Raw genomic sequence first — 13,889 nt, forward strand, 5'->3', positions numbered from 1 at the left:
TGCAGCCGTAGCAGCATCTCAGTGAAACATCCCACTGCCTGCTGATCTAGAAGGTGTATTGGAAGCTGTTTGAGTGACAAAACACAATATTGGCTAAACTGTAAATATAGATTCAGTATACATCCCCATCACATCCACTACATCAGTTATGACTAAATACCTGCAAAGCCAGAGACATTCCCACCAGCCTCTGTTGTGTTTTTCGCTGATTAGCAAATATGAGTATGCTAACGTGCTAAACTTGCATGGTGGACATGGGAAACATTACATCTGCCTCACATGAACACGTTAGAATTGGTATTTTTTAGCATGTTAGCATGCTAATTTTAGCATTTAGCTCAAACCGCAGCCTCACAGACTCGCTAGCATGGCAGTAGACATGTGGCATTTAAAGTCCCAGAGGCTGAACAGGCAAACTGCAGCTGCAGCTATCAGCCCAGCGCCGAAGCAGTGTTCAAGACGAGCATGGAAACTGCTCCAGACATGGTTTCAGGGGTTGAAAATGTAGCATGGTGTAGCGAGGTGTGGATTTAGAGCTGTGCTGCAGTGAAGCCATCGTCATCACTCAGTGTAGCGAAAAACTGATAGAAAAGGTTTTTTAACGGCCATCATGGAAATGTGACCTGTTCTCCAGCCAATGCAGGGGTGCCTTATCATTAAAACCAATGATGTACCGCACATCATTCATGTACATTGTGAGATCCATTTTCAATGAAAAGTAGGTGTTAAGTGCCTTCAATGGGAGTTTTTAAGACCATTCAATTGTATTGTATATTATAATCATTATCAGAACAAATGTATGTGAGCAACCGTTACACATTTATGTTATTGTTGTGTACACAATGTCAGTTTTAAAGAATCATATGCATGATGCACAAAGTATAACCATCTTAAGTACTTGTCAGTAAGATTCTTCTGTATGTGCCACAGAATGTTTGGTATTTACATGTAGGGTAGGCTTATCGACATCTTTGGCTCTGCAGTTTTGATGAAATACAGCTATGTTTTGGCCAGGCTTGAAATGATCTTCTCTTATCTATTAGCTGCTCTTGGTAAACCTAGATGTTTGAACGCTTTAAGACTTTAAGAAAAACACACAGAAGCTCTTATCCTATCATTTTCTCCAACAAATGTCCGATCTGAGATGTTGTGGGTGATATTTGGGATTTGTTGGTAACTGAGCTTGGTGGCGCTTATCTAATGTATTATGATTTGCTCCATGTGCCTTGAAACATAATGGGACATGCGCTCGGTCAGTGTCTTCATGATTTGTTTTTCCTCTCTGTGCAGCAGAGTGAGTAAACCACAACATTTGTTAAATTCAAATTTGTCAGGCACCTCGTAGGCGACAGTGGTGTCCGTTTGTTCAGCAGGGGACACTGTCACCTAGTGGACGAGAACATGCATCAGCATTGACATCACGGCACACTTTCAAGGCCGTATTCATTGTTTAATGTTCGAACATGATTACAAAGTCTGTCACACACCTGTATTTGAGCTCCTTTTCCATCCAGCTGAGGTATTAACTGTTGAATACTTATATAAAACCCATTAAAGCAGAAAAATCTAATCTTTCTAATCTTTGTGTATTTTTCCTCCTCTGGTGAACTTTCAGGTCACTGGTCCTGACTTGTGTGGGAGAGATGGATAATGAAAAACTTTCAGTTATTCACTTATCAGCAGACTCGCCACACCACAGTAAAAACACATTTGAAGCATTTTTGGCAAATTGTGTGGAAGGACAAGGAGGTTAATTAATTATGAATAATACATTTCACAGCTGTATGCAAATTTTGTGCGAGTACGCTGTCATTTAAGTGACTGGTAGCTTGTCTACGGACTGGCATACACAGACTACACGAAAAAAACATTAGGCTACAGCAGAGAAGACAAATTAAATGCATCCCAGTCTCTGCAGGTTGGATGTGGTGTAAATGGTTTAATTAGACGAAGGAAAATGTGGATAATTATAAATAAAAGATTTTCTCCTTTTGAGAAGAAGTACATGACTGTTCAGTGGTTCTGGACAGAATATTCAGTGTTTCAAATAAATGAATGAAATGAATTTACAACTCTGAACATATTTCTCTTGTTTCTGCTGTTGGGAAGATTGTGGATTTTCCTCATAGATATTCATCTCATTTGAACTATTTTCTTTTAATGGACAAAATCAGAAACATGGTTATTTGTCAGCTTTAATTAGTGTGTGTGTGTGTGTGTGTGGGGCGGCGGGGGGGGTTCACTTGAGTGCCCCTCTTATTGTGGCAAGTTTGTTGAATCAACTATTAAACACTACAACTAACAGACTTATAATAAAAATGTGTCTATGCCAGCAGGTTCCCATGGTTCGTTTTTTTTTTTTTTTTGTGAAATGTGAAAGATTTTTAGATGTTCTGCTTGAATGACATACAAACCTTGCAGTATTGTGCTACTACACATTTATCTTTTTGTTTCTTTGCTCATCGTGAGGCAGCTCAGCTTCGTGCACTTTGACTTCACAGTGCAGCTGTTTTGTGGCTGTTGTTGGAGAAACTTTTCACAAATTACTATAATTAGTGTGGTTGCTGAAACGGCAGTAATGCTAATTATTATTAATAAACTATCTTTTTTATCCATAGTTTTAAGTTCAACTTGTAATGATATCATGGAAGGCTATGGAGTCCCATTCACTCATATTGTATTTATAACTCAGCCTTTATTCACTGTACATGTTACATTAAAATTTCAAAATGCTCACTCTGGCCTACTGATTATCTATGGAGAAGCTCATAATAATGACATGGAAAAGTAATAAGATATAGAATGCATTGAACTGTATGGAGTCTGCTTAGATACTACTTTATTTATATCTGAGCCGATGTACAAGGAGGACACACACCAATCAAAATTCAAAATGCTCAGTATTGCACACTTATCAACTCTGTCTGAGCACATAATGATGACATGTATGGTTTCTTTATTGATGAGTTACATGATTCTTTAAAGCCCATAAAGTTTGCTTGTCTATTTTAAGATACTCGGTGTGGCACACGAATCAATCATACACACGCGACGTATAATGAAAACATTTATAGTTTATGAGATATAAAATAGATCTGAACTTAGTGGAATTCCAGCAGCTCTCATTTCACACATACAGTATAATGCCATTTGAGTAATTTGAAGTTATGCATTGCATTGCAGCCCATACGGTGGCATTTAGTCTCAGAACTCATTATCATATAAACAATACAAACTCTGCTTTGTCATACTCAATATGGAAAACTGATCGAGCGAAAGCAAACTCATAATAAAATGCTGTAGCATATGATGCATGGAAGTCTATGGGAATATAAGCCACTGAATGTATAACTCAGCCATTATATACTGTACAGTTTACTTAAAGCTCAGTACCGCATACAGATCCACCCTTTACTTTCATTAATTTAGTCCATATCATATGATTGTACCCACACTACAAATCAGTGATTGAACACACTCATACTCAGCGAGGCCTTCTGATCAAATGATGACTTTCATGTGAGACGTACCATGCATGTAAGTACCAGTGTAAGAGAATCGCTGTCTCCAGCCATAGACCGCATGTCTCTGGCCTATAACTTAATAAGTAGCCCCATTATCATGTGGTGAAGAAACGTGCTTATATAGCTATGAAGCTTATAAGTTAAGTTAGTAGGTTTTCATGTGCTTACAGTACAAGGCATGTTCATACAGCGGCGGCTTAAACTACAATGTAAAAATAATCCACTACAAGTAAAGTTCCTACGTTAGAAAGGAAAAGGACAGAGGTATTATTGACAAAATATGGTATAATAAAAAGGCCAGTATGCAAAATTAGCCCTTTACAGTTTACATTACCTTATCTTATTGTTATAATTGTTGATGTGAGAAACATGTTGATGGTGCAGCAGGAGAAAACTGGGTAGTTTCATCTAAAACAAGTCATGTAAAATCTTAATTAGATAAAAATGCAAAACAACAAGTAATAGAACTAAGATATTAACTAAATATGGTGGATTAACAAGTGGAGAAACAAATAGTAACTAGAGCAGAAGTCCAGTCCTTACATAGAATAGAATAGAATAGAATTGAATTGAATTGAATTGACGTCTGTTTCCCTTTAACACGTGCGGCTGATGACGCCACCCGCTGTTCAACAAGCAGCACAACACGGAAGTGTTTCCAGTTCAACCCGTCTGGACCGAACAGTGTTGTGAGCCAATGTTTCCCTCTTTGTAGCACAGGTAAGCAGTAGCTCCAAAAACGTTTTAACCCGCGGTGTAAATGTATTTTCTCTGTATGTCGCCAGAATAAAAAGCGTCTGCGTTTACCTCCGCTCCTTCCTGAGTGACTAAACATGGCAACTGCACCTCCTGGTTTCACTTTGTATGTGGGGAAATGACAGAGCAGACACGAACATGCGTGAACTTCAGACAAACTACGCAGTCAAAAAACACAACTAACTGAGCGACAGTACCTGTGTTTGCAGACCTTTCAAGGAAATGTGTCGTCGTTACACTGCATTTAACTACTGCTAGAGCACTGTAGCTGTTGTGAAGCGGCCTGTACAGCTTCCTGTCAGGTAACATTTCACTGATATATGTTCGCCATGATCACCATCGAGACGGGCTCATCTTTACACTTAGAAGTCCTTACATTAGCCCCAAACACAAACACTGTTGTTTTAAGTATGTGAATTAAGTTACTGTACTTCTGCACTACAGGTGTACTGTAAAATGTGCTGTTGGTAACTTAGGCTTTTACTTTATTGATCCCCCATAGGGGGAGATTTACAAACAGTCATCACTGAGAGAGTATCACTCAAAGCCATTGACTCTGACTTATTCTGTCTTTTGTTAAAAAAGAGAACAGATCGAGTGATTTCTCCCGTCTGTTGAGGGGTGAACCAGAATTATACCTGGTAAACTTTGTGCATGCTGTGTCAAAGAGTGAAAGTAAGTTACAGTGCTCACAGATGGCCCTGACACTCTGTACTCTTGTGTGGAGGTATAATAAGTCTAACTGATCAATTAAATCATACGCTATTAAAAGCACGGCATTATCTTGTTGTCAATATGTTCAGATGTTAATCAGAATATTAAAAATCACACGGTTAAAAAGTAAACTTCATTGTCATGCATTTGGGTCAGCTGCTAATTCTGTTGTTACCACAATAAAATCCAATAATTTTCCAGATGTATTTGTTTTTAAGTATTTGAAGATCTCATGCGACATGTGACAGCTTTTAGTAGAGTGTCATTCATATAAATTATATACTGATGAGAGAATTTTGACATAGTGAATGATACCTCTGCACAGTTTCCCAGAGCCCATGACATGACAGTTTTTTAATTGCTCACTTTGTCTGGCGTCATCTGAACAGCAATCCAAATCCTAAAGATGTTCATTGTGCTGCAATAACAGAAAAAGAAACCTTACGTTTGAAAAGCAAATGCTTTTTCTTAGAAAATTACCTATATGGAGGTGTTAAACTATAATGCAGGATTATTGTCTGGTCCGAGCTGCTTTAATCCTTACCTGTCAGTCACAGGCACTGACCCCAGAAATGTGGATAAAGCTCAGGCTACAGCTTTCACATGGAGCCAAGAAGCTGTAAGTGTTATGCCTGGAGCCACCTTAACTGGCATGGTATAATCTGTGTGTTTCTGTATTTTTTCAGGATGCCTGTTGAAAGCCCAGAGGAGAGGATGGTGGAGGTGCTGGCGCTGTCCGCAGGTGTGGATGAGGAGCTGCTCTGTCTGTACTTTGAGAATAAGCGCCGGTCTGGGGGAGGTCCACTCGTCTCTGTGGAGAAGAAGGGGGACCGTGCTATATTGGTGTTTGAAGAGGCAGAAGGCAAGTGGCAACAGAGAGTACATCTCATTCAGACACGACTTTATAAAAACTACAATGCATAGCAATGTGTGCTGCAGGGCATGAATCATCCTAATAACTGGCTCACTGTACACTATCCCTTACATAGTGAGCTGCAGTTATCCAAAACTGAGTTTTAACTATATAAACATCTGCATCTGGCGCACAACGGCAATGAAAAACTCTGTTTTTGTCTTATCTGATCTTAAAGATCAAATGAATTTTAATATTTCAAATAGAATGTTCACATACTTTTACAAATGCTCAGTCACATAACTTCGACTGTATCACTTGTAGAAAACTTAAAGGTTTGATTATGTCAAAGCTCAGTCAGGCACTGAGCCATGCTGGCATCTCTCTTGCGTGCTGTGGCATAACTCCACCCACCCCCTCTTTCTCCCGCCACTCTCTGATGATCGAATTACCTGTTAGCAGTGTCGAATAGCTACAAGTGGAAATAGAAAAGGAATTGATTGCCCAGCCCTAGTTTAAACCATTTCAAACATCACTCCTTCCTCCCCCCAGAAGGACTTAATTAGAAACAAACATTACATATGCGCTCAAGACAATGAAAGAAAATGGTGCAATAATTAGTCATTAATATGCTGAATCTTTATTTCTGCTCTGATCATTTTGACAGCTGCAGCCCGAGTGCTGTCGAAACAGGACCACATTCTGCATAATGTGGAGCTGAATGTGAGAAAGCCTGCTTCTAAGGACCAATACAGGCTGCTGCTGCAGGGCATCAACCCCAACACCAGCACTGAGCTGATAGAGCTCTATGTGGAGAACATGATGGGACTGAACGAGTGGGATTACAAACTGTTTCCCTCACCGAGGAGAGACTTCATCCTCATTCTCCTCAGCCAGCCTTTCTCAAAAGGTGTAGTGAATGCACACATGTTCTTTTTCTCCTTAAAAACATACTGATGTTTTTGAAATGTTTCCCAGTGTTTCAGGTTGTCATTTTCTTTCATGTCATTGTTTATCATTTTTTGGTTTTTTGTAGATTTTCAAAGTCTTAATGCTAAAATTGCCAAGAAGACTCTTGATGGGGCCGAGGTCACTCTGGAACAGGTTGAGCAAACTGACTCCATCTTGGTGGAGAACCTGCACCCAGGCACCACTCCAGACCTGCTCACTTTGTACTTTGAGAACACGGGAAGTGGGAGTCAGAAGGTAAAGGAGGTCACAATGCTCTCAGAGTGTACGGCCAAGGTGACCTTCGTCAATTTTGACGGTAAGGTTTGCATTGCACAATCAAACTTTTTTTATTGTTTCATCGTAGTTTTCTTTAATCGACAAAATGTGTTGTCTGTTTTTTATTAGCTGTGAGCCCTGTCCTGGATCAACTGCACAAACTGGATGGCGCTGACCTCGTAGTGACGCTGTACTTTGATTTTCTTCAACCTACACAAAGTTCAACATCACAAGCTTCTGGAAGGGGAAGCCAAGACACAGCTGGGAGAGACTCAGAGGATCTAAGTGATATTCAAATGCAGACCAGTCCTCCTGCGGTTGTTGGTGCAAGTAGCCAGATCTCCTCTCAGACAGCCGCAGAGCCTTTTGCTGCCCATGAAGCAGTAGTAGAGGGGGAGGAGGAGGAGGAGGTCATGGACGATCAAACGGAGGACGAAGGTACACCATCAGACCATATTGCTGTCACTGACCCAGCAAAACTTGCTTTGTTTCAGCTCAGCACCTTTCAACAGGTAACTGACAAGGCTCACCCAAACGTCACCGTCCAAATCAAAGACAATGGCGTGCACATTGCAGGAACTGACAGACAAACATTCGAGCAGATAAAACACACCATCTTGGACTGTTTTGACAAAATGGAGGAGACTCATTTCACCCTCGAACCAGAAAAGGCTGGTTTGCTTGCAAGAAAAGATGTAAAAGAGCGACTACTGCAGACCTTGAATGAGAGTGGCTCACCTGCTGTGTACACGGTATCTGACTGTAATGTCGTGGTAACCTCCCTATCACAGACCTCGGCTGACCAGGCATGTAGCTTTTTGAAGTCCCAGCCGTGCCACTTCAGCATGCAGGTGGAAATGGAATACGAGGGCATGCTGTACTGCAGAGAATGGACTGAGTTCATGCAGGCTCTGGGCTTTTCCTCTGTAACGGCGTCGGAACGAGGAGGGAATGTTGATGTGGTGACTCTGAAAGGGATGGAGAGCGAGAAGAAGACTGCAATCCTGGAGTTTCTCACTACGCCTATTGAAAGGGAGACGGTCATCTCTATGGAGCCAGGCATGCTGAAATACATCCAGATCCATTGTCATCAGCTGTTGGCCGATATGGACCAAGTGTCTATTTATCCTCTAGAGGCAGGGGACGTGTGTGGGTTAAAGGTATGTGGTCCATCAGTATCACATATAGAGGCACAACTGTGTGACTACAGTGGTGTAAATGTTGTTGTCCTTTTTCTGGCTGCTCCCTTCCGGGGTCGCCACAGCGGATGATCCGCTTGTAGATTTTGGCGTTAGTTTTTTACACCGGATGCCCTTCCTGACGCAACCCTCGCCCATTTTTGGTAGCCGGGACTGGGAGGGAGTCGAACCCGGGTTCCCCAGGCCGATGGCATGCGCAATTATCCACTGCGCTACCGGCCGTTATTACAGTGGTGTAAATGTCATCGCTTTATTAAGTTTTGGTGTATTGTTTTTCTTGAACTTCCTGGATTCACCTTTTTGTTTCCTCTTTTGTCTATTTGTGAATGCACCTGATAGATCCATGGCTACGCTATTGCTTGTCAAATGGCCGAGGAGGTGCTGCAAGGTGTGGTGTCCTCCATCTGCACCAGAACCATCACAGTAAACGCTCCAGGAGTCACCCGGTTTTTAAATGATCACGACTGCAAGAGCATCCTGAAGGAGATGGAGAGGAAGTTTCTGGTGTACATCTACCAAAAGTATGTGCCCTGGGAACCTCTGCCACAGCAGGTAACAATAATTCAGCGAAGCAAAAGTCTTCTGATCTTTCTTTGTGTGTCTTCTGTGTTTTTGAAGCCATGATATATTCTTCCAGACTCACTTGGACAGTTATACCAGTTGTCATTCATCTTGATGAGCCGTCTACCTTGAAGCCTCGTGCAGTCTAGCCTCAGGCTGACTTTACCAGCTTACAAAAGGCAGAAGTGAAACGCTTATGTGCACTGTGATTTTGAGCACGTCTTGCCTGCAGATTTTTATTTTTAGCTTTGCTGTACTTTGCTTGTTTTCTTACTGCTCACACACATACACAAATTCAGAGATGTCACAAAGATCATAGAGAAACATTCAGGCAAACCGATGGGGTGAAGGCACTGAAGCATATCAGAGGAAGCCATACAAAGATTAATAACGCGTAACACGTTTAACCATTAACTACAATACTTCTGGCTGTTTTCCTAAGCAGACCAGTTTTTGAGATTGATGAATGCACTTTCTGTCCCTCCAGTCGCTAGTTTTTCTTTTCATCATCGTGTGTTGTGGAGATCTGCTCCTGAACTGTACTTCTGTACTAGATATCACAGTTTGTTTGTTTTATCAAAATAACATCGGAGTTCTCTTCATTTACAAATTGTGTCAAAGAACATGAACATGTGAAGTAATTCAGAAGTGCAGAAACAGTCTGTGATCACACAAACATTGTATTTATTTATCATTTCAGGACATTTTTGAAACTGCCTGGACGCTGATGTCCCAGAAAAACTTCCAGAAAACGTCTTTGACTGATTCTGCACAGGAGTTAAAAGTACAAATTGATCATAATGGAGCTGCAGGCAGAGGTAATGCTGCTTTTTACTTATTCATTTTTTCAATAATTTCTCATGTTCCTGTGCGGTCTCAAACAGTGTGTTTACGTCTCTGTAGGCCTCTTAGAGGAGGCAAAGAGAATCGTCTCGGCCATTGATGAAAGGGATGTGTCTAACCTTGTTGACATGGATAATGTGGACCTGTACACAGCAGAGGAACCGACCAGCCTGGCAGACCAGGACTCTGATGTCAAAGTTGTCGACGCTCCCCAGCCCTCAGCTGAAGGGCAGGCGACCGGCGGGCTACTCCCCCTGAACAACGGCGCTCCAGGTCTTTCTAGCGACCTAGATGAAGAGGCCCAGCTGTCTCTAGCCATCCAGTACTCTATGGAGTCAAGCAATTGGTCCTTGGCGTATGAAGAGGAACAGCTGCAAAAAGCCTTGGAGCTGTCCAAGAAAATGATCCAACACGAAGCCTCTTCGAGTAGTCCTGACAAGAGTCTAGAGGTGCCCCATCTGAAGAGCGGCGCCAATATTTCCATAGAGGACGCCATTAAGGCAGCCAACACCTTGCAGCTGTTTGTGTTTGCAGGTTATAACTGCGACCTGATCCGTGTGGACATAGCCTTTGGGAAGAAGGTGAACCAGAGGCAGGTGGAGGAGAAACTGGAGCACAGGAGTGTGAAGAACATGTCCGAGTACCACATGAAATGTCTGGAGATGATCAAGCGGAAGCACGCGGTCGCGATTCAAATTCAGGGCACCATAATCACCGTTTCTGGCTTCAAGGACTTTGTGAGCGAAGCACTGTGTGATGTGAAGCTGCTGCTGGAGAAAATCTCCAATTCTGTATCTGACGAGGAAATCATGAGAGTTGTCCAGTGGGTGCGTCATGGCCCACCGTCTTCAGGCACGACTCCTTATTCACCTGAAGCCAATGTGTTCATCGAAAATGTTTGGAGGATGAAGCTGAAAAAGATTGACATTTTGCTAGACAATCAGCCCCACACCCTAGACTTTGAGAAAATGCAGGAATTCAGCATATCTTCAGGGAAATCTGTGAAAATCTCCAGGACGTTGGTCAATTTAGGGGATGTGGGTGAGGATGTACCAGGTAAAGTGAATTTTCTTGTGTTCTAGTGCTCATGTTTTCTGCAGAATGACTACAGCACATATGGAGCCCCTAACATACATAGCAAGGAAATACATTTGGCTTTCGTGGTGTTAACATCAGCGTTGACATTTTGTCAAGCTAAACATCAAGCTTCGAAGTTTGGTAGCAAGCTAAATTTGTTAGTGTTAGCCCACTGGCTAATAGGCTTTAGCTACTTTTACCAGTGATGCTACAGCAGTATGTAGAACACTATATCGATGGTGGATGATAATATTGGTTTGTTCTCCATTTATAATAATTTATAATAATAATGACCATCTTTTATTGCCGTTTGCTAGATTTGGGGCTTCATATATTTTAGGGGTGTCACAATTCTAAATCCCAAATTGATGGAAATGAGCTCTCATTTTTGATCATCTAAATCAAAAGTGAGATTGTCGATTTTTTATTTTTGTCTCTTCACCTGCTTGCACTTCAAAGACAACACAGCGTAGCTTGGTGGTAGCCTGCAGCTGCACATTTGGAGACACCGTGGCCACTGCTGGAGTCGGGGATGACAGGGACACTACATTAAGTAAAGAGATGGAAAATCCTCCCCTGCTTAAGTTAGAGTCGCACAGCCTGCATCGGTCATTCAGGGACATGTGGAAGTGGACCAGGCACAGTCCTGACAGCAGTTGCCAACATCCGGCAACAAGCCAAACATTTTGTTGTATGTAGTTTTACCCTCCAACAACTTCATCCCCCACTTCGTAAATCCACCAGCAAGCCAGTTGGTTCCCAGACTGTCCATCCCCATGAAACAACTGCAGCACACAGGCCAGATTATTGAGGCACTGGTAACGCTGGCGATCCCCAGCTTTGCTAAGCTTGTCAATTAGTCACAAGAGGCATCACTTGGGAATGGTTTTTGCCGGCCAAGTTTTATATTAAGTCTCAAGAGTATTTTTGGGCTACTTTTATTTTGTTTTTGTATACTTTCCTGTATAATGGCGGTTATATCACACCAGATACCATGTGTTTTTAATGAACTATGACAGTTTTCAGGGCGTAAAACCAATGATCTGTTCATCCTTACAAATCAAGACAACTCTACTAGTGGCATAGCCATCAGTGCTGGGGATAAACATTTGAAAATTCCATTGCATCATGGGTTTGGAGAATTGTGACACCCCTAATATCTATGTTGATAAATTGTATTAATTATGAATTTGCTAAATCCAATCTCAACACTCAATTACATGATAAAAACTACATCCTTTGTGAACAGAGGAGGAATACTCTCTGCTGTCAAACCTGCCTGAAGCTACCAAAGTGGACGAGGAATCTGATGAATTTCAGAATGTGGTGAAGCACTTCTACGAGACCATACAGGAATACCACAGCAAAATCAGGATCATACAGGTGATAAAAGGAGCTACTCATTTTGCACCAAAGGACTCGGTGTGTGTGGTAATAACACTAAGCTTTTTCCTCAGGTGGAGAAGCTCACAAATCGACTGCTGTACAATCAATACAAGCTGAAGAAGGCAAGCATACTGCAGCGCGCCATGTGTCCGGAAGTCGAGCGGACTCTCTACCACGGCACGAATGAGACGAGCGTGAAAGAGATCTGCGTTCATGGGTTCAACAGGAGCTTCTGTGGAAAGAATGGTACGTTTCTGATATCACCGTTCTCTTGTCTGACTCAGTTTGGGTATCGATTTCTAACATTTTGGTTTCTCCGCAGCCACCGTTTATGGACAGGGAGTGTACTTTGCCGTCAACTCGGCACTGTCTGTCCAGGAGCAGTATTCACCCCCGAATACAGACGGATACAAGTTTATCTTTGTGTCAAAAGTTCTAACAGGAGACTACACTAAAGGCTGCCACGCGATGAAGACGGCGCCGCTGAAGGAGACGGGCGACATTCCCCTCAGATACGACAGTGTGACTGACGACATCACCAAGCCGACCATGTTTGTCATCTTCAACGATACGCAGGCTTTTCCTGAATATCTCATCACATGCCAGAGAATCCACCGCTGAATTAACTGTGTCGGATAACAGCTGGAGAAAAGGACTGCTGTTGTTTTACTCTTGTCTCTGCCTTGATTTAAAAAAGAAAAAAAAGTGCATTTGATTTATAAAGGGCTAATGTGTTATTGTGCACAGTTAGTATTTGTTTACTTTTATGATCATACTTCAAGAGAAACTCAAACAGCTGAACCCAAAAAGCCCATTTTAATTAAGTAACTCTGAACATGCCCTTTCAGCCCAGTAAGGCTCATTGTTGTGCTATAAATAGGTAAGAATCAGCAAGTACTTCTTGACATTTCACTTGTAATAGTCAGTATTGCTCTCACACTCCAGTGCTCATTACCCTCGCTTAAACATTAGAGCCTGCCCACAGTGCTGAATACGCTGCTGTCTAGCTATGATTTGACCTGAAAGTATAGTTATATGTGTTTGGGTTCAGTTATTCGAGTTTGCCTGAAGTAACTCCGTGTCCAGGTTCTGCAGGTTTTTCTTTTGGTCATATTACAATAACTGACAGTAGCTCCTAAATGTGGTCACAGTAACGACCTGGTTTGTTAGAAAAGCAGCAGTTCTAGGTCCTCTGTGCTACCACGAAGAAACCCTATTTGGAAAAAGTGATCAGCATGTTCACAAAAAGAAGGAGAGTTATGCCTGTGTGGGAAAAAATAGAACGAATCTTTATTGTAATGTAACAAATTATGACTTCTTTTTTGTTTTTTTTACATTTTAAGCTTCCATGCACAAATGATGTAACTTTTAAGCCTTGTGCATCTATCACATCTACTTCAGAAGAATGTGTATTATCATTCTAATAAAACAAAATCATCTGTGGGTTAAGGCCTTGTGCAGCGTGTTGTAAAACATGATTGGTCTCCCTTTTGCTATACAAAGTGACTCTTAACTGGGAATGTGTTTACCAAAGATCTTTTTTTATTATGATTTTGAACTCTGTGAAAGCTTTGTTTTTTGTTTTTTTAAAGAAAAAAATCAAAATTTGTAGTCTTTTAGATAATTATTATTTTCATGAAAAATAAATATAAAAATGAGAAGAATACGTTATGATTTGGTTAATTTGATGTGATGAGATGATACGGGCTCTAAATAAAAATGTTGCTGGGTGTCACTGAGACTGGCCTC

At 41.5% G+C, this 13,889-nt stretch overlaps 1 protein-coding gene across 1 annotated transcript; it reads left to right on the top strand.

Annotated features, from left to right (window-relative positions):
- The first annotated feature begins 4,160 nt into the window (after positions 1-4,160).
- On the top strand, positions 4,161-13,879 carry parp10 (poly(ADP-ribose) polymerase family member 10). The gene is made up of 11 exons (XM_070846941.1): positions 4,161-4,244; positions 5,681-5,856; positions 6,515-6,757; positions 6,884-7,114; positions 7,204-8,234; positions 8,613-8,825; positions 9,535-9,652; positions 9,738-10,733; positions 12,004-12,137; positions 12,212-12,386; positions 12,463-13,879. Exons 2-11 carry the CDS (start codon positions 5,682-5,684, stop codon positions 12,759-12,761), a joined length of 3,615 nt encoding a protein of 1,204 aa, XP_070703042.1. The 5' UTR covers positions 4,161-4,244; position 5,681; the 3' UTR covers positions 12,762-13,879.
- Positions 13,880-13,889: the final 10 nt, after the last annotated feature.

Source organism: Pempheris klunzingeri, chromosome 16, assembly GCF_042242105.1.
Source record: "Pempheris klunzingeri isolate RE-2024b chromosome 16, fPemKlu1.hap1, whole genome shotgun sequence".
Classification (NCBI taxonomy): domain Eukaryota; kingdom Metazoa; phylum Chordata; class Actinopteri; order Acropomatiformes; family Pempheridae; genus Pempheris; species Pempheris klunzingeri.